The 20360-nt window shown below is 48.0% G+C and overlaps 1 protein-coding gene across 1 annotated transcript in view; it reads right to left on the bottom strand.

Moving 5' to 3' along the window:
- The window catches only part of LOC144681346 (putative sodium-coupled neutral amino acid transporter 8), an 80981-nt gene extending 65122 nt beyond the window's left edge, over window positions 1-15859 (bottom strand). Inside the window, exon 1 of the mRNA XM_078542940.1 lies at window positions 15582-15859. Within this exon, the coding sequence (XP_078399066.1) occupies window positions 15582-15773 (192 nt within the window). The 5' untranslated portion in view covers window positions 15774-15859. The remainder of the gene's footprint in view (window positions 1-15581) is intronic.
- Between the last annotated feature and the right edge of the window lie 4501 nt (window positions 15860-20360).

Genomic DNA, 20360 nt, shown 5'->3' with positions numbered 1-20360 from the left:
CAGTAAATCCTGTCACGAAGTATCTTCTCCAATAATTTCCCTACCACTGACGTAAGGCTCACCAGCCTGTAATTTCCTGGATTATCCCTGCTATCTTTCTTAAACCATGGAACAACATTGGCCATTCTCCAGTCCTCTGGGACCTCACCCGTAGTCAGTGAGGATGCAAAGATTTCTGTCAAGGCCCCAGCAATCTCCTCCCTTGCCTCCATCAGTACTCTGGGGTAGATCCCATCTGGCCCAGGGAAATTAGCCACCTTAATATTCTTCAAGACACCTAAGACCTCCTCTTTTTTGATCTCAACATGATCCAGGCTATCTACACACTCTTCCCTAGACAAATCGACCGCTAAGTCCTTCTCTTTGGTGAATACTGAAGAGAAGTATTCATTTAGTATCTCTCCCATTTCTTCCGGCTCCACACACAGATTCCCACCTCTGTCCCTGAGTGGGCCTACCCTTTCCCTGGCTACCCTCTTGCTTTTTACATATGTATAAAAGGCCTTGGGATTTTCCTTAATCCTGGTTGCCAGTGACTTTTCATGACCCCTTTTAGCCCTCCTGACTCCTTGCTTAAGTTTCTTCCTACTTTCTTTATATTCTCCACGGGCTTCATCTGTTCCCAACCTTCTAGCCCTTACGAATGCTTCCCTTTTCTCATTGACCAATCTCGCAATATCCTTCGTTATTCAAAGTTCCTGAAACTTGTCATGCTTATCCTTTATCCTAGCAGGAACATGCCGGTCCTGAATTCTTATCAACTGACGCTTGAAAGCCCCCCACATGTCAGTTGTTGATTTGCCCTCAAACATCCGCCTCCAGTCTAGATTCCTCAGTTCCTGCCTAATATTGTTATAATTAGCCACCCCCCAATTAAGCACCTTAACCTGAGGACTCCTGTTATCCTTATCCACCAGTACCTTGAAACTTACTGAATTTTTTACTGTAACTTTTCCCGAAATGCTCCCCTACTGAAACTTCGACCACCTGGCCGGGTTCATTCCCTAATACCAGGTCCAGTATTGCCCCTTCCCTAGTTGAACTATCTACATATTGTCTCAGGAAGCCCTCCTGGATGCACCTTACAAATTCTGCACCATCCAAACCCCTAGCACTACGTGATTCCCAGTCAATATAGAGAAAATTAAAATCACCCACCACAACAATCCTATTGCTTTTACATTTTTCCAAAATCTGCCTACATAACTGTTCCTCAATCTCCCGCCGGCAATTGGGAGGGCTATAGTAAACCCCCAACATTGTGACTGCACCCTTCCTATTCCAGAGCTCTACCCATATTGCCTCGCTGCATGAGCCCACCGAGGTGTCCTCCTGTCGTACAGCTGTGATGTTCTCCTTAACCAGTAGTGCAACTCCCCCACCTCTTCTACATCCCTCTCTATCCTGCCTGAAACATCTAAATCCCGGAATGTTTATCTGCCAATCCTGTCCATCCTTCAACCAAGTCTCTGTAATAGCAATAACATCATAGTCCCAAGTCAAAAACAGAATTACCTGGAAAAACTCAGCAGGTCTGGCAGCATCGGTGGGGAAGAAAAGAGTCAACGTTTCGGGTCCACACGACCCTTCAACAGAACTGAAGTATAGTTAGGAGAGGGGTGAAATATAAGCTGGTTTAAGGTGGGGGGCGGGGGGGAGAGAAGTTGAGGGTGGGTGGTTGCAGGGATAAGCAAGCAGTGATAGGAGCAGATAATCAAAAGATGTCACAGACAAAAGGATCAAAGAGGTGTTGAAGGTGGTGATATTATCTAAGAAAAGTGCTAATTAAGAATGGATGGCAGGACACTCAAGGTACAACTCTAGTGAATTCAATATTCAGCCCAGAAGGCTGTAAAGTGCCTAGTCGGAAGATGAGGTGCTGTTCCTCCAGTTTGCGTTGGGCTTCACTGGAACAATGCAGCAAGCCAAGGACAGACATGTGGGTAAGAGAGCAGGGTGGAGTGTTAAAATGGCAAGCGACAGGGAGGTTTGGGTCTTTCTTGCAGACAGACTGCAGGTGTTCTGCAAAGCGGTCACCCAGTTTGCGTTTGGTCTGGGGCTGGGATTGGAAGATGGGGTGGGGTCCGTCGCATTCTGAGATCCACACTCAGTGCCATGCGCCGCTGTATGAACACACTCGACCTCTCCCTCCAGCAGCACCGCCGCACACTTTTTCAAAGCTGCGCGTGCCCCCAGTTTCATTTTATTCTTCGCCTCATCCGACGCCTCAACAAGAAACTTTTTCTCTTTCTCTCAAGTGCTAAGGAACGCAATCTCCAACAACTCATCGACACCAACAACCATCTGGGACCCTCCACCCCTGCTTGTCCTTCTGTCCCCACCCCATCTTCCAATCCCAGCCCCAGCCGCGTGTTCACTATACCCCCTGACATTCCCCTCTCTGATGCTGAACGTTCAGTGCTCAGCAAAGGACTTAGTTTCATACCCTTACGCCCTCATCTCAATGAATTTCGGGCTCGGCATGATGCTGAACTCTTCTTCCGCCGTCTTCGTCTCCGTGCTCACTTCTTTGGGCAGGAGTCCTCTCCCCGTTCAACGGATCCTTTTACCCACCTCCAATATTCTCCCTCCACCTGGACCCCTCCCTCTGGATTCTTACCTTCTCTTGATCTTTTCATTGAGAACTGTCGGCGTGACATTAGCCGTCTCAATTTATCTGCTCCTCTCACCCATTCTAGTCTGTCTCTCTCTGAACTTACTGCACTCCGTTCTCCCAGGTCCAACCCCAACATTGTCATCAAACCCGCTGACAAGGATGGTGCTGTTGTTGTCTGGCGCACTGACCTCTGCCTCGCGGAGGCTGAGCGTCAACTCGCAGACACTTCCTCCTACCTCTCCCTGGACCATGACCCCACCACAGAACATCAAGCCATTGTTTCCAGGACCGTCACTGACCTCATCTCCTCTGGAGATCTTCCTCCCACAGCTTCCAACCTGATAGTCGCCCAACCTCGGACTGCCCGCTTCTACCTCCTACCCAAAATCCACAAACAGAACTGTCCTGGCAGACCGATCGTGTCAGCCTGTTCCTGCCCCACGGAACTCATTTCTCGTTATCTTGACTCCCTTCTCTCTCCCCTTGTCCAGTCCCTTCCCACCTACATCCGTGATTCCTCTGACACCTTACGTCACATCAACAATTTCCAGTTCCCTGGCCCCAACCGCTTCCTCTTCACCATGGATGTCCAATCCCTCTACACCTCCACCCCCCACCAGGATGGTCTGAGGGCCCTTAGCTTCTTCCTTGAACAGAGGCCCGAACAATCCCCATCCACCACTACTCTCCTCCGTTTGGCTGAACTTGTTCTCACACTGAACAATTTCTCCTTTAACTCCTCTCACTTCCTCCAAATTAAAGGTATGGCTATGGGTACCCACATGGGCCCCAGCTATGCCTGTCTCTTTATGGGGTATGTGGAACATTCCTTGTTCCAGTCCTACTCCGGCCCCCTCCCACAACTCTTTCTCCGGTACATCGATGATTACTTCGGTGCTGCTTCATGCTCTCGTCGGGACCTGGAAAAATTTATTAATTTTGCTTCCAATCTCCACCCCTCCATCATTTTCACATGGTCCGTCTCTGACACTTCTCTTCCCTTCCTTGACCTCTCTGTCTCAATTTCTGTTGATAGACTGTCCACCAATATCCATTACAAGCCTACCGACTCCCACAGCTACCTCGACTATAGCTCCTCACACCCCGCTTCCTGTAAGGACTCCATCCCATTCTCTCAGTTCCTTTGCCTCCGTCGCATCTGTTCTGTTGACACTACCTTCAAAAACAGTTCCTCTGACATGTCCTCCTTCTTCCTTAACCGAGGTTTTCCACCCACGGTCGTTGACAGGGCCCTCAACCGTGTCCGGCCCATCTCCCGCGCATCACCCTCATGCCTTCTCCTCCCTCCCAGAAACATGATAGGGTCCCCCTTGTCCTCACTTATCATCCCACCAGCCTCCGCATTCAAAGGATCATCCTCCGCCATTTCCGCCAACTCCAGCATGATGCCACCACCAAACACATCTTCCCTTCACCCCGCCTGGCGGCATTCCGTAGGGATCGTTCTCTCCGGGACACCCTGGTCCACTCCTCCATCACCCCCTACTCCTCAACCCCCACCTATGGCACCTCCCCATGCCCATGCAGAAGATGCAACACCTGCCCCTTCACTTCCTCTCTCCTCACCGTCCAAGGGCCCAAACACTCCTTTCAAGTGAAGCAGCATTTCACTTGCATTTCCCCTAACTTAGTCTACTGCATTCGTTGCTCCCAATGCGGTCTCCTCTACACTGGAGAGACCAAACGCAAACTGGGCGACCGCTTTGCAGAACACCTGTGGTCTGTCTGCACGAAAGACCCAAACCTCCCTGTCGCTTGTCATTTTAACACTCCACCCTGCTCCCTTGCCCACATGTCTGTCCTTGGCTTGCTGCATTGTTCCAGTGAAGCCCAACGCAAACTGGAGGAACAGCACCTCATCCTCCGACTAGGCACTTTACAGCCTTCCGGACTGAATATTGAATTCAACAACTTTAGATCTTAAACTCCCCCTCCCCCCATCCCCACCCTGTTTCCTACCCCTCCTTTTTGTTTTTTTTCAATAATTTATATAGATTTTTCTTTTCCCACCTATTTCCATTATTTTTAAATCTACAACTAATACCTTGTTAGTCTTTTCCACCCCACCCCCACTATAGCTGTACCTTGAGTATCCTGCCATCCATTCTTAATTAGCACTTTTCTTAGATAATATCACCACCTTCAACACCTCTTTGATCCTTTTGTCTGTGACATCTTTTGATTATCTGCTCCTATCACTGCTTGCTTGTCCCTACAACCACCCCACCCTCAACTTCTCTCCCCACCGCCCTCTACCTTAAACCAGCTTATATTTCACCTCTCTCCTAACTATGCTTCAGTTCTGTTGAAGGGTTGTGTGGACCCAAAACGTCGACTCTTTTCTTCTCCACCGATGCTGTCAGACCTGATGAGTTTTTCCAGGTAATTCTGTTTTTGTTTTGGATTTCCAGCATCCGCAGTAGTTTTTTGTTTTTATAGTCCCAAGTACTAATCCAAGCTCTAAGCTCATCTGCCTTGCCTGTTATACTTCTCGCATTGAAACAAATGCATTTCAGACCCACAGTCCCACTGTGTTCAGTAATTTCTCCCTGCCTGCCCTTCCTCTTAGTCCTACTGGCCATCTTCACTAGTTCCCAGTCATTTATTTCACCTGCTGACCTATTGCTCTGGTTCCCACCCTCCTGCCATACTAGTTTAAACCCTCCCGAGTGACACTAGCAAACCTCGCAGCCAGGATATTGGTGCCTCTCCAGTTTAGATGCAACCCGTCCTTCTTGTACAGGTCCCACTTGGCCCGGAAGAGATCCCACTCATCCAGATATTGGAAACCCTCCCTCTTACACCATCTGTTCAGTCACGTGTGCAGCTGCACTATCTTCCTATTTCTAGCCTAACTCCCTGAACTCCCGCTGCAGGACCTCGTCACTCTTCCTGCCTATGTCGTTTGTACCAATGTGTACCACGACCTCTGGCTGTTCTCCCTCCCCTTTCAGAATGTCCCGTACCCGATCAGCGACATCCTGGACCCTGGCACCAGGGAGGCAACATACCATCCTGGTGTCTCTTTCACGACCACAGAAGCGCCTATCTGAGCCGCTGACAATAGAGTCCCCTATGACAATTGCTCTTCTGTGCTTTGACTCCCCCTACTGAACAGCAGAGACAGCCATGGTGCCACTGCTCTGGCTACTGCTGTTGTTTTCCCCTGATAGGCCATCTCCCCCAACAGTATCCAAAACGGTATACCTGTTATCCTTATCCACCAGTACCTTGAAACTTACTGAATTATGATCACTTTTCCTGAAATGCTCCCCTACTGAAACTTCGACCACCCTGTCTCCACTCTTTCTCCACTCCTCTCTTTGGGCACCTCACATTTCCCCTGGACTGAGGAAGGAGATTCTTGCCCCCGGGAATTCACACTGGTGACATTTGAGCCTCTGCTGGAGAAGATCCTGAGGCCTAAAGTTTATCACTGGGACCAGGAAATGGTCTGCGACATAATCAAAAATAGCTGGAAAACCTCAGCAGGTCTGACACCATCTGTGGAGAGGGATACAGTTAACGTTTCAAGTCCATATGACTTTTCATTTGAACTAAGAAATATAGAAATGGTCTTAATGGTCTGCGACAACTCTTCACCATACAGAAAGGCTCACACAGATACACAGAGAACCATAGACACACAGGCAAATAGATAAACACACACACATCTACACACACACACCCACAAATAAATACATCCTCTCAAATACACCCCCTCAAACACACAAATACCCACAACTACACACACACACCCACCCACCTATCCACACACACACACACACACACAAATACTCACAAGTACACACGCACACCCACCCACCCACACCCACCCACCCACACACACACAAATACCCAAAAGTACACACACACACAAATACCCACAACTACACACACACACCCACACAAATACCACAAGTACACACACACACGCACACACACACACAAATACCACAAGTACTCACACACACACACACAAATACTCACAACTACACACACACACCCACCCACACACACACACAGACACATACCGACAACTATACACACAAATACCCACAACTACGCACACACACACACACACACACACAGACACAAACACAAACACACACACACCCACTCCCACCTACAGAAACACCCACACACAAACTCTCACACACACACACAACCACCCCCCCCCCACCAATTGCACACACACACCCCTCCCAGCCAGCCACACACGCATCCACACACATCCTGTCACACACACCCACACCCATACACAGCCACACACCCTGCACACAGCCACCCACCCACTCTCAGATAGACACCCACGCACACACCCACACCCACACATGCACACACAGCATACACATGAACCCACACAGATCCTCACACACGCACGCCCCCCACACGCACACCCACGCACATACCCACACACACACACACACACCCCACACACACAGACAAACACACACAACCATACATACACTACACACAAATTCTCACCTACACTAGTGCTAAAATTGGGAGAGCTGTCTCACAGACTGGTCAAGCAACAGCCTGACATAGTCATCCTGAGGATCATACACCACTACTGACCGAGCTGGCCGAGTCCTAAATGACACACTGCTAGACTGGGTCTGCGGCAGGTGGTGAGGGAACAAACAAGAGGGAAAAACATACTTGACCTCATCCTCACCAACCTGCCTGCCCCAGATGCATCTGTCCATGACTCCATCATGTTGTGTGGAATTACCACCGTGCTAAATGGGATAGATTTCGAACAGACCCAGCAACTCAAGACTGGGCATCGATGAGGCGCTGTGAGCCATCAGCAGCAGCAGAATTGTACTCGAACACAATCTGTAACCTCATGGTCCAGCATATCCCCCACTCTAGCATTACCACCAAGCCAGGAGATCAACCCTGGTTCAATGAAAAGTGCAGGACTGCATGCCAGGAGCAGCACCAGACATACCAAAAAATGAGGTGTCAACCTGGTGAAGCTACAATGCAGGACTACTTGCATCACAGATGCCAGTCTCCAGCCAATTCGATTCACTCTGCATGATATCAAGAAATGGCTGAAGGCACTGGATACTGCAAAGGCTGTGGGCCCTGACAATATTCTGGCAATAGTACTGAAGACTTGTTCTCCAAAACTTGCCGCACCACTAGCCAAGCTGTTCCAGTACAGTTACAATACTGGCATCTACCCGGCTATGTGGGAAATTGCCCAGGGTCCTGTACACAAAAAGCAGGACAAATGCAACCTGGCTAATTACCGCTCCATCAGTCTACACTCAATCATCAGTAAGGTAATGGAAGGGGTCATCAACATCAAACAGCACTGGCTTAGCAATAAGCTGATCACTGATGCCCAGTTTGTGTTCCAAACAGGGTCAATCAGCTCCTGACCTCATTACAGCCTTGGTTCAACTATGGACAAAAGAGCTGAACTCCCAAGGTGAGGTGAGAGTGACTGCCCTTGACATTAAGGCAGCATTAGAGCGAGTGTAGCATCAAGGAGCCCTAGCAAAACTGGAATCAGGGGGAAAACTTTCCGCTGGTTGGAGTCATACCTAGCACAAAGGAAGATGGTTGTGGTTGTTGGAGGTCAGTCATCTCAGCTCTAGGATATCACTGCAGGAGTTCCTCAGGGTAGTGTCCTCGGCCTGACCATCTTAAGCTGCTTCATCAATGGCTTGGGCTGACAAGTGGCAAGTGACATTCGCGCCACACTAGTTTCAGGTAATGACCATCTCCAACAAGAGAGAATCCAACCATTGTCCCTTGATGTTCAATGGCATTACCATCACTGAATCCCACACTATCAACATCCTGGGGTTACCATTGACCAGAATCTGAACTGAACTAGCCGTTAAAATACTGTGGCTACAAGAGCAGGTCAGAGGCTAGGAATTGTGTGATGAGTAACTCACCTCCTGACTCCCCAAAGCCTGTCCACCATCTACAAGGCACAAGTCAGGAGTGTGATGGAATACTCCCCCTTGCCTGGATGAGTCCAGCTCCCACAACCCTCAAGAAGCTTGACATCGTCCAGGACAAAGCAGCCCGCTTGATTGGCGCCACATCCACAAACATTCACTCCCTCCACCATCGATGCACAGTAGCAGCAGTGTGTACCATCTACAAGATGCACTGCAGGAATTCACCAAGGCTCCTTCAACAGCACCTTCCAAACCCACGACCACTACCATCTAGAAGAACAGGGCAGCAGATAGATGGGAACACCACCACCTGGAATTTCTCCTCCAAGTCACTCACCATTCTGACTTGGAAATATATCGCCGTTCCTTCACTGGGTCAAAATCCTGGAACTCCCTTCCTAACAGCACTATGGGTGTACCTACACCATATTGACTGCAGCGATTCAAGAAGGCACCTCACCACCACCTTCTCAAGGGCAACCAGGGATGGGCGATAAATGCTGGCCCAGCCAGCGAAACCCACGTCCCATGAATGAATATGACACACACACACACAAACATCCCCACACACACAAACACATAGGCTTTGTGGCCAATAAGAGAGGCTGAGGAGGGTGTTGGTGAGGGGGGTGTGCGTGAGGAAGATATGTATGAGGAGAGTCTGCATGAGGAGAGGTGTGGGTAAGGAGGGTGTAGGTGAGGAGGGTGTGGGTGAGGAGGGTGTGGGTGAGGAGGGTGTGGGTGGGGTAAGTGTGGGTGGGGAAAGTGTGGGTGAGGAGGGAGTGGGTGTGGATGGTGTGAGTGAGGATGGTGTGGGTGGGGAGACTGTCGGTGTGGAGGGTCTGGGTGAGGAGAGTTAATAGTATTTTAATTGTGTTTGACTGTATGCAGGTGGGAGGCATTGACTAGTGATGCACTTGATTCCTTTCAATAGACACAGACTGAAACTGGTCATTTGCATCAGAAATAAACAGGAAAGTGTATAAAGTGTGGCTTCAGTTCTATCCCTCAGCTGCATTTCTGCAACAGAACATGGTAGCAGCGAGTGGTTATCTAAAGCCAAAGCTTGGAAACTAATGAAAAAAGACAGACAAAAAAGGACAGAATTCTGACAAATGGCAGGAAGCAGATATAAACGGTCAGGGTATGATTAGCCACCGATGCTCTCACAGTCTGAACCATATGATCAGCAGATAAATGAAGTGACACGGGTTATACCACCCTACAAGACGTAAAATCAGGAAGTAAAGTATTTTTGTGAGCTGGATGCCATTCAGTTGGACAATGATGGAAGTATTGACCTTCTATTAAAGTTCTTGAATGAAATTTACCAGGAAAATGATCTGTTAAATGCCCATGAGGCATGGTCAGACTTTGATAGATTCCATGGTGGAATACATCATGTAATCTACTAGACAGTATAAAAGCTTGATGAGATTCAATGTGGGGATCCCTGGATCAGCAGCAACTTTTACATTGTTGGTTGTGCTAATGTGTCTCATGGACAGGGTCCTGGTTCCAACTGATATTCAGTTCTTGGAGAGAAAGGCCCTGTTGGATCAGATGTCTGCTGCTTTGAACAAAATCCTGGGGAAATAATCATTTCCTTCAGTCTTTGAGGGACAAATGGGATATTCCACGGTAACACAAAGAACAGAAGACTCAATGATTGGCAGAGTTTAAAATGTTGCAGATACCAGGCACAGGAGTCATTACAATAGTAGCAATAAGGACAAGCACAATGAAGATGAAAACACCTTTAGCAGACCTGGCTATTACTGCAGAAGACAAAAGTGGAACAGAAATAATAGGCAAATGAATTCCAGGATTTCTCAAAGAACAGTTAATAGGTACTTCAGATGTGACTCAAAGTATCACTATGTGATGAACTGTCCAACGTGAAGAAGCAAGGTCTGTGAAATAACACTTGGTGAAGTGAATTCTGAGGAAGAGGGTGAAGATAATGATGAATGTAGACAAATTATATTGGTCATGAGGAGTTTTAGTCCTGCGATGAATGCATTTGTCACAGGCTCCTTTAAATGTGCTATGCTGAACAGTACTTGCACTTTGACAATATGTGGAACAGATTGTGTATTGTAAGATAAGATTTCAACCAAAGTTGTGAGGATCAGTGTAAGGCGAGGAAATATAAAAATACTGGTTGCTTTAAGTTTGGTGATGACAGCCTATTGAATTCGATAAAGAGAGTTCCAATTCCATTTAAAATAGCTGGAGTTAGCCATTTGAGAAGTATTAATCTCTATTCTCTAGTGTGATACCGATACTGTTATATAAAATTTCTATGATAAAGACAAATGTAACTTGACACGAAGTATGATAAGGCAATTTTCTTGGAAATTCAGTGGATCTGCAATTTATCCAGTCAGGACAACATCGTATCCCCTTAACAAAACCCAATGTTCCTCATCAGAGTATTAGTCAAATATTAATGTCTTAAATGCACGTTGAAAGTTTTCTCACCCCGAGTCGAGTAACTCACCTCCTGACTCCCCAAAGTCTGTCCACCATTACAAGGCACAAGTCAGGAATGTAATAAATACTTTCCACTTCCTGGATGAGTGTAGTTCCAACAACACTCAAGAAGTTTGACACCATCCAGGAGAAAGTAGCGAGCTTGATTGGCACCCCACCCACAAACATTCACTCCCTCCACCATTGATGCACAGTAGCAGCAGTGTGTACCATCTACAAAATGTACTGCAGAAACTCACCAAGGCTCCTTGGACAGCACCTTCCAAACCCACGACCGCTACCATCTAGGAGGACAAGGACATGGGAACACCACCACCTGGAAGTTCCCCTCCAAGCCACTCACCATCCTGACTTGAAATATATCATTGTTCCTTCATTGTCACTGGGTCAAAATCCTGGGATTCCCTAACAGCACTGTGGGTGTACCTACACCATGTGGACTGCAGCGGTTCAAGAAGGCAGCTCACGGGCAATTACTCTCAAGGGCAATTAGGGATGGACCATGAACAATTTCTCCTTTAACTCCTCTCACTTCCTCCAAATAAAAGGTGTGGCTATGGGTACCCGCATGGGCCCCAGCTATGCCTGTCTCTTTATGGGGTATGTGGAACATTCCTTGTTCCAGTCCTACTCCGGCCCCCTCCCACATCTCTTTCTCCGGTACATCGATGATTACTTCGGTGCTGCTTCATGCTCTCGTCGGGACCTGGAAAAATTTATTAATTTTGCTTCCAATCTCCACCCCTCCATCATTTTCACATGGTCCATCTCTGACACTTCGCTTCCCTTCCTTGACCTCTCTGTCTCAATTTCTGATGATAGACTGTCCACCAATATCCATTACAAGCCTACCGACTCCCACAGCTACCTCGACTACAGCTCCTCACACCCCGCTTCTTGTAAAGACTCCATCCCATTCTCTCAGTTCCTTCGCCTCCGTCGCATCTGTTCTGATGACGCTACCTTCAAAAACAGCTCCTCTGACATGTCCTCCTTCTTCCTTAACCGAGGTTTTCCATCCACGGTCGTTGACAGGGCCCTCAACCGTGTCCGGCCCATATCCCGCGCATCCTCCCTCACGCCTTCTCCTCCTTCCCAGAAACATGATAGGGTCCCCCTTGTCCTCATTTATCACCCCACCAGCCTCCGCATTCAAAGGATCATCCTCCGCCATTTCCGCCAACTCCAGCATGATGCCACCACCAAACACATCTTCCCTTCACCCCCCCTGACGGCATTCCGTAGGGATCATTCCCTCCGGGACACCCTGGTCCACTCCTCCATCACCCCCTACTCCTCAACCCCCACCTATGGCACCTCCCCATACCCACGCAGAAGATGCAACACCTGCCCCTTCACTTCCTCTCTCCTCACCGTCCAAGGGCCCAAACACTCCTTTCAAGTGAAGCAGCATTTCACTTGCATTTCCCTTAACTTAGTTTACTGCATTCGTTGCTCCCAATGCGGTCTCCTCTACATTGGAGAGACCAAACGCAAACTGGGCGACTGTTTTGCAGAACACCTGTGGTCTGTCCGCAAGAAAGACCCAAACCTCCCTGTCGCTTGTCATTTTAACACTCCACCCTGTTCTCTTGCCCACATGTCTGTCCTTGGCTTGCTGCTTTGTTCCAGTGAAGTCCAACGCAAACTGGAGGAACAGCACCTCATCTTCCGACTAGGCACTTTACAGCCTTCCGGACTGAATATTGAATTCAACAACTTTAGATCTTAAACTCCCCCTTCCCCCATCCCCACCCCGTTTCTAACCCCCCCCCCCCCTTTTTTTTCAATAATTTATATAGATTTTTCTTTCCCCACCTATTTCCATTATTTTTAAATCTAAAACTAAAACCTTGTTAGTCTTTTCCACCCCACCCCCACTAGAACTGTACTTTGAGTGTCCTGTCTTCCATTCTTAATTAGCACTTTTCTTAGACAAATATCACCACCTTCAACACTTCTTTGATCCTTTTGTCTGTGACATCTTTTGATTATCTGCTCCTATCACGGCTTGCTTATCTCCACAATCACCACACCATCAACTTCTCTCCTCCCCCCCGCCCCCCCCACCTTAAACCAGCTTATATTTCTCCTTTCTCCTGACTATGCTTCAGTTCTGCCGAAGGGCCGTGAAGGCTCGAAACATTAACTGATTTCTTCTCCACTGATGCTGCCAGACCTGCTGAATTTTTCCAGGTAATTCTGTTTTTGTTATGGGCCATAAATGCTGGCCCAGCCAGCGACTCCCACATCCCATGAATGAATAAACAAAAAAGCCAAAGAAGCCATCATAGAGAAGACTGGACATAAGCAAAATACAAAGTTAATGTTTCAGACTAGCTTGAGCTTCAACTTGGGGCCATCTTCCAACCAGAGCCACTGGACAGTTATCAGGGAGATTTGGCTGAACATGATGGGAACTGATTACACTAGAATCCCAATTGGATTACCAATGTCTTTCCTCATCATGGCTCAGTGTCAGAAAGCCTGGGTTAGAATTCCAATCCAGATACTTGAGCACAAAATCTAGGCTGACACTCCTAGTGTCGGAAGTCCACTATCTGATGAGACATGAAACTGAGGCTCCATTTGGCCTCCCAGGTGGAGAGAAAAAGTTCTTTGACGATATTTGAAGAAGAGCATGGGAGCTATCCAAACTGTCCTGGTCAATGTTTTTCCTTCAAGCAACATCACTAAATGGAAGGCCATTTATCAGATTGCCATTTTTGGGATCTTACTGTGCACATACTGGGCGCTGTGTCTCCTAAGTTATGACAGTACTTGTAGCAGTAATTCATTGGCTGAAAAACACTTTGTGACATCTTGAAGTTGTGAAAGGCACTATGTAAAGGCAGGGTCTTTCTTTCTTTGTACTGACCTCTGCATGACTCTGGTCCTAAACTGTGTGATTGAATCTTGAGGTAGACAATGGTGCTGATGATGCCCATTTAGTAAGGGGGAAAAAAATGCCCCTTGACTGGGCCTTGCTGCATGACTGAACTTTGGGTCGGGTAAATTTTGGGGCAGTGAGTTATTATAATCAGCCAGTCAGTCAGGATATTGCCTCTATTTGCAGAGTCAGGTTTAGGTTCACAGTGTAGCAGAGCTCATGATTCAGAATGGGTGTTGGCAGTTTGCCAGGAAAGTGATGGACAAATTTAAAGGGATGTGGCCACTTAAAAGGTTAAGTGAGCCAGCATTGGTAAGGCATTACAAAGGCTGTGTATCATAAGTTAGATATAAATTATTTGAATGTTGGTTGCCAGGGTAACAAAAACACAGTGAGGAAATTCCTGTGGCTGAGAATAAATGTGGAGGGAGGAAACTGGGGCAGTATCGAAATGATAGAGTGAAGCGACACTCTGAGCTCTTGTTTGGTAGCTGGCATAGTGGAGACAGAGGGGTATGAGGTGATAGCAAGATGGGTACATTGTTCTTGACTGGAGGGTGCCCTACTCATTGACGAGTTCGCAATGGGCCTGGAAGGAGGGGGAGGGAGATTTGAAAACACAACAGGCAGCTTCTGTCACTGACAGTGCCAGTCCATGCTGAATGTGAGTTACCGTCCTTAAAGGGCTGGTGGGTAAATTTAAATAGATTCAGCCAATTCCAGGTATATATGAGGATAAAATATCAACAGCATTTATAAAGTTGTTAGGGCAACAAAGGTGTCAGGTGCTAGGCTGAATGAGGAGACAGGAATGCAAGTCTGTGCCCAAGAGGTAGAGTGGAGCAACATTCCAACTCCTTGTTGAAAGGCTGGAGAAATGAAACTCCTGTAACATTGCTGCATGGACACAGAGGAAACACAATCGAGGGCACAGCTGGCAGTGCCAGTCCCAGGTTACACGTGAACTGCAGGTGTTCTTGCAGCAGGTGGCACAGCTGGTGACCCACTCTCTGCGTTACCAGCTCTACGCATCCATTACTAGTAGGTGCACCTCGGCCTGTATATCTAGCGTGGTGGGGCGGGGCGGGGTGGGGGGGTGGTTTCTGGTGTTTACCAGCTGCTGGGTACAGTCTAACTTTCTACCCTTCGCTGTGCCCTAACTTACCCAGAATCCCACTGTCTGGGATTTAATCATTTAACTATTAATACAATTGAATAAATTTGTGCCAGCATTTTCCCAGAAGCTGCTCTCATTCCTTCACTGGAACAATATACATGATACAGGATCTGGGTAAAGAGCTAATGATGCTGCTGTATACCCTGATAGTTGGCTCACACCTAGAGCACAGTTTTTGGAATCCAGTTATCCTAACCCTGTGCTGTACCTGCCCTGGGAGTGTTTGATGGGGACAGTGTAGAGGGAGCTTTACTCTGTATCTAACCCCGTGCTGTACCTGCCCTGGGAATGTTTGATGGGGCACTGGAGCAATACAATTGGGAGTGTTTTGTTCCCTTACAACACAATCCCTACATCACTGGACAGAAAGAATTTACATTAAAAGAGACAGAATAAACAATCAGTTTTGACATTAATTGTAAACAAGCACGTGGAGCTCGAACTTACCATCTCCACTGCGATGGCTGAGTGTATTCCTCCTACTCTGCTAAAAGCCCAAGGGAAGTTGAGGAGTCCAGCACCAAGGGCTGACTTTAACATGATGAATACCGCTCCGGAGGAGGACAGGCTTGCTCTCCCTGTGTCCAGAGCTTTTGGCTTTGCTAGGAGGTTAATGCTCTCTCTCGCCAGCTCCTCCATTTGTGCCAATCTCTGCACTATTCCAGAACTTCCGAACCTGCTCACAGCCTGACTTGTCCAGCCATGAATGGACACACCTCCTGCTGCTCAATTCTCCCTGGGATCTGGTTCACCTCTTGTCAGGCAGAAAGTTCTTCAGTTTCTGAGAGCCAGGATTGGTGGTCCTCTGGCCAATCAACTACTTGCAGACGTTCTCTCCCACCGGTCAGAGCTCGTTGGGAAAGCTGGCAGGACCTTGTGTCAAATCTCCCATCAGCCAAGACTGAACTGAAACAGGAGGTGATCGGAGGTCAATTTACCTGCTGGAATTTCAAAAGTGCTGTGCATTTCCTTGAGAAATGTTGCTGAATTCTTTAGCTTAAAATAGGCTGAAAAGCTAATAGGATTTACACAGATTGTTAGTAATACCAACACCCAATACTGTCGCTTTAAATTCACTTTCTCAGCCATAGTTTTAAAGAATGAGAGTTATTCAGAATCTTTTTTCTGAGGCGGTGGCTGTGCTATTAATTCTACAGTGAGAAGAATTTACAGAAACACTGGTTTAGTGAATTGGGCATTGATCTGTGAAATTCCAGGGACTGGGGAGTTGGGCTTTGATGGGATTTGGTCAGCCCAGGAGCGAGCAGGGGACCTCACTCTTTGCATCAGGACATCTGAGTGAGGCTGGTGTCTCAGTACTTTTAATCTCCACACACACACGGCCATTTCTCTTGCAGGCTGTTGGCCAACACTATTCAGCCATCACTCTATCAGAGTGGGAGACTGGGGAAGCTGGATAGGTCATGGTCATTGAGAAATGAATTGAGATATCGTTATCTCTGAATAAACCTTCAAAATTTTGCATATAGAATGTGTATTTTATTCATTATAATTTTCGCACTGGGTTGAAACCACTAAGATTATAATTAACCCTTTTTGATTAATTTTCACTGTTATACCATTGTCCATCTCTGTCGCTGCCTCATCTCAGCTGCTGTTGGGACCCTCATTGATGGCTTTGTTCTCTCTAGACTCGGCTATTTGAAAGTTCTTCCGGCTGAATGCTACCTTCCACCCTACAAAACCTTCAGCTCATTCAAAGCTCCGCTCCTGTGTCCTAACTCACACCTTATTCCATTCACCCCTCACCCCCATGTTCAGTGAGCTACACTGGCTCCTGCTCCACATTAAAATTCTAATGTGCATTTCCAAATCCAACTGTGTCCTCACTGTTAATCTCTGGTCAATTTCATTGTTAAGGTTTGTTAATGTCATGTCAATTACATTGGGTGGAATCGCCCCAGATTTGCACTGACTGCGGTAGTGGGCGGGAAAAATGATGTTTTACCCACCAGCTGCAATGATGGCTTTTCACGCCGTATCATCACAATCCCGCCTCATTAATTATGTGTTCCCGGGAAACACACCATTCTGATGGCGAGCAGGTTCTCATTCGCCTGCCACACCATCACCTCACCGCTCCCTCACGCTGGACGCCATATTTAAAGTTCAGCCATTCAATGGCGATGGTGTAGTGAGATTGTCACTGGACAGGTATTCCAGAGACAATATGAGAATGAGAATACTCCGGGGACCTGGGCTCAAATCCCATCACGGCAGATGGTAGCATCTGAATTCAATCAAAACATCTGGAATTAAAAAGTCTAATGATGACCATAAAACAACTGTTGATTGTCATAAAACCCATCTGGTTCACTAATGTCCTTGAGGGAAGGAAATCAGCTGTCCTTACCTGGTCTACCCAACATGTGACTCCAGACCCACACTAATGTGGTTGACTCTTAAATGGCCTCTAAACGAGGGCAATTAGGGATTGCCTAGCCAGCGATGCCCACATCCCATGAACAAATTTTAAGAATTGTTTTGGAGGTGCTGGGTGGTGGAGGAGTGGGCTGGATGATTCCACAGGAGTTGACACATTGCACGCCGGTGGACATCCGACTCGTGGCCAATATCATTCAAGACCTTCGGACGGTTGTGCTCGTCCCTGATGTCATACTGGGCCTCGAGGTGGCCCAGGTGTGCGGTGGTCTTCCATCTGAGCGCACCCCTGTTCGGACGGAATTCCACATTGGCCCCAAGCCCCGAACCCTCCCTCGGGAGCCGGTGCCCCGCAACCTGAGTCGCCTTGCGGAAACACCCTCTGTGCCCTTTAGCAAGGGAGGGAGGGGTTTCCTGTCTAGGCTGCTGCTGCACACTCTTCATTTCCTTACCCTCATCTGTCATCTAGACATGACCTGGCGTGCTTTGTTGCCCCCTGGCAGCAGAGGTCCCCAGTGGGGGGCCCTCTACAGGGATGTCCTCCTGCTTTCTATCGGGGACCTGGGGTGGAGGGTGTTGCACACAGCAGTCCTGTGCAACCACAGGTTGTGTTGGTTCATGGACTCCCAAGATACCTGCGTCTTTTGTGGCCTTGTGGAGTCAGTGGATCATGTTTACATAGGGTGTTGTAGGCTGCACTCCCTTTTCAGTTATTTAAAAAACCTTTTTGTTTGCACTTCAGTACCATGCTCCTGGTCTACGGGCACCTAGTGCGGACGGGGGCCAGGAGGGAGGAGGACCTGCAGATGAACCTGCTCCTGGGCCTGGCCAAGTCCAGGCACGGGTGATCGAGGGGGTCGTCCGACCCGACTGTCTGCCCCTCTTCCGCGGCTATGTTCCGGCCTGAAGAGGGAGCACGCGGTGTCTGCCGGCACTATCGAGGCCTTCCATGCTCGGTGGGCACCACAGGGACTGGGTGTTTTATTGACCCTCTTAATCACATTTTGGTTTAATGTTTGCAAGTTTCCTTTAAATTTTGTCTTTGTTTTTGCAGTTTCCCTTTAAGGGGCTGCTTTTACTTTGTCCCTGATTTTGCCAACTTAGTTTACTTGGGTTGACTCAAGAAAGTTACAGCGGGTGGAATTGCCCCAGGTTTGCACCAATGGAGGTAGCAGGTGGGAAAAATGACGTTTTACCTGCCAGCTGCAATGGTGGCTTTTCACGCCATATCATCCCATCCCGCAGCATTAATTATGCATTCCCAGGAAACACACTGTTCCGATGGTGATCGGGTTCTCATTCGCCCGCCATACCATCACCTCACTGCTCCCTCACGTTGGACGCCATATTTAAAGTGCAGCCATTCAATGGCGATGGCGTAGTGGGATTGTCACTGGACTAGTAATCCAGAGACACAGGGTAATGCTCTGGGGATCAGAGTTCAAATCCCTCCATGGCAGAAGGGAATTCTAATTTGAATTCAATAAAAGTCTGGAATTAAAAGTCTAATGATGACCATTGTCGATTGTTGTAAAAACCCATCTGGCTCACTAATGTCCATTAGGGAAGGCAATCAGTCGTCATTACCTGGTCTGGCCTACATGTGACTCCAGACCCACAGCAATGTGGCTGACTCTTACATGCCCTCTGAAATGGCCTAACAAGCCACTCAGTTGTAACAAAACACTACAAGTCACAAAAAAAGAATGAAACCGGATGGATCACCTGGCATCAGCTGAGGCACCAGAAATGACAACGGCAATCTCAGCCCTTTCAACCCTGCAAAGTCTTCCTACTAACATGTGGGGGCTAGTGTCAAAATTGGGAGAGCTGTCTCAAAGACTAGTCAAGCAACAGCTTGACAGAGTAATCCTTAGGGAATCATACCTTACAGATAATGTCCCAATCACCACCATCACCAGCCCTGAGTATGTCCTTTCCCACCAGCAGGACACATCCAGCAGAGGTGGCAGCACAGTGGTATACAGTCGGGAGGGAGTTGCCCTGGGAGTCCTCAACATCGACTCTGGACCCCATGAAGTTTCATGGAATCAGGTCAAACATGGGCAAAGAAACCTCCTGCTGATTACCACGTATCGCCCTCCCTCAGCTGATGAATCAGTGCTTCTCCATGTTGAACACCACTTGGAGGAAGTACTGAGGGTGGCAAGGGCGCAGAATGTACTCTGGGTGGGGGACTTCAATGTCCATCACCAAGAGTGGCTCGGTAGCAGCACTACTGACCGAGCTGGCCGAGTCCTAAAGGACACACCTGCTAGATTGGGACTGAGGCAGGTGGTAAGGGAATTAACAAGAAGGAAAAACATACTTGACCTCATCCTCACCAACCTGCCTGCCGCAGATGCATCTGTCCATGACAGTATCGGTTCAAGTGACCACTGCACAATCATTGTGGAGATGAAGTTCCGCCTTCACGTTGAGGATACTCTCCATCATGTTGTGTGGCACTACCACCATCCTAAATGGGGTAGGTTTCAAACAGGTCTAGCAACTCCGGATTGGGTATCCATGAGGCACTGTGGGCCATCAGCAGCAGCAGAACTGGACTCAAAACAATCTGTAACCTCATGGCCTGGCATATCCCCAATTCTACCATTGCCATCAAGCCAGGGGATCAACCCTGGATCAATGAAGAGTGCAGGAGGGCATACTAGGAGCCGCACCAGGCATACGTAACAATGAGGTGTCAACCTGGTGAAGATATAACACAAATCTACTTGCATGCCAAATAGCATAAATGGCAAGTGGTAGACAGAGCTAAGCGATCCCACAGCCAGCAGATCAAGTCTAAGCTCTGCAGTC

Source organism: Cetorhinus maximus, chromosome 6, assembly GCF_964194155.1.
Source record: "Cetorhinus maximus chromosome 6, sCetMax3.hap1.1, whole genome shotgun sequence".
Taxonomy (NCBI): Eukaryota; Metazoa; Chordata; class Chondrichthyes; order Lamniformes; family Cetorhinidae; genus Cetorhinus; species Cetorhinus maximus.
Note: the sequence above shows the minus strand (reverse complement) of the source record. Positions and strands in the feature narration are given on the sequence as shown.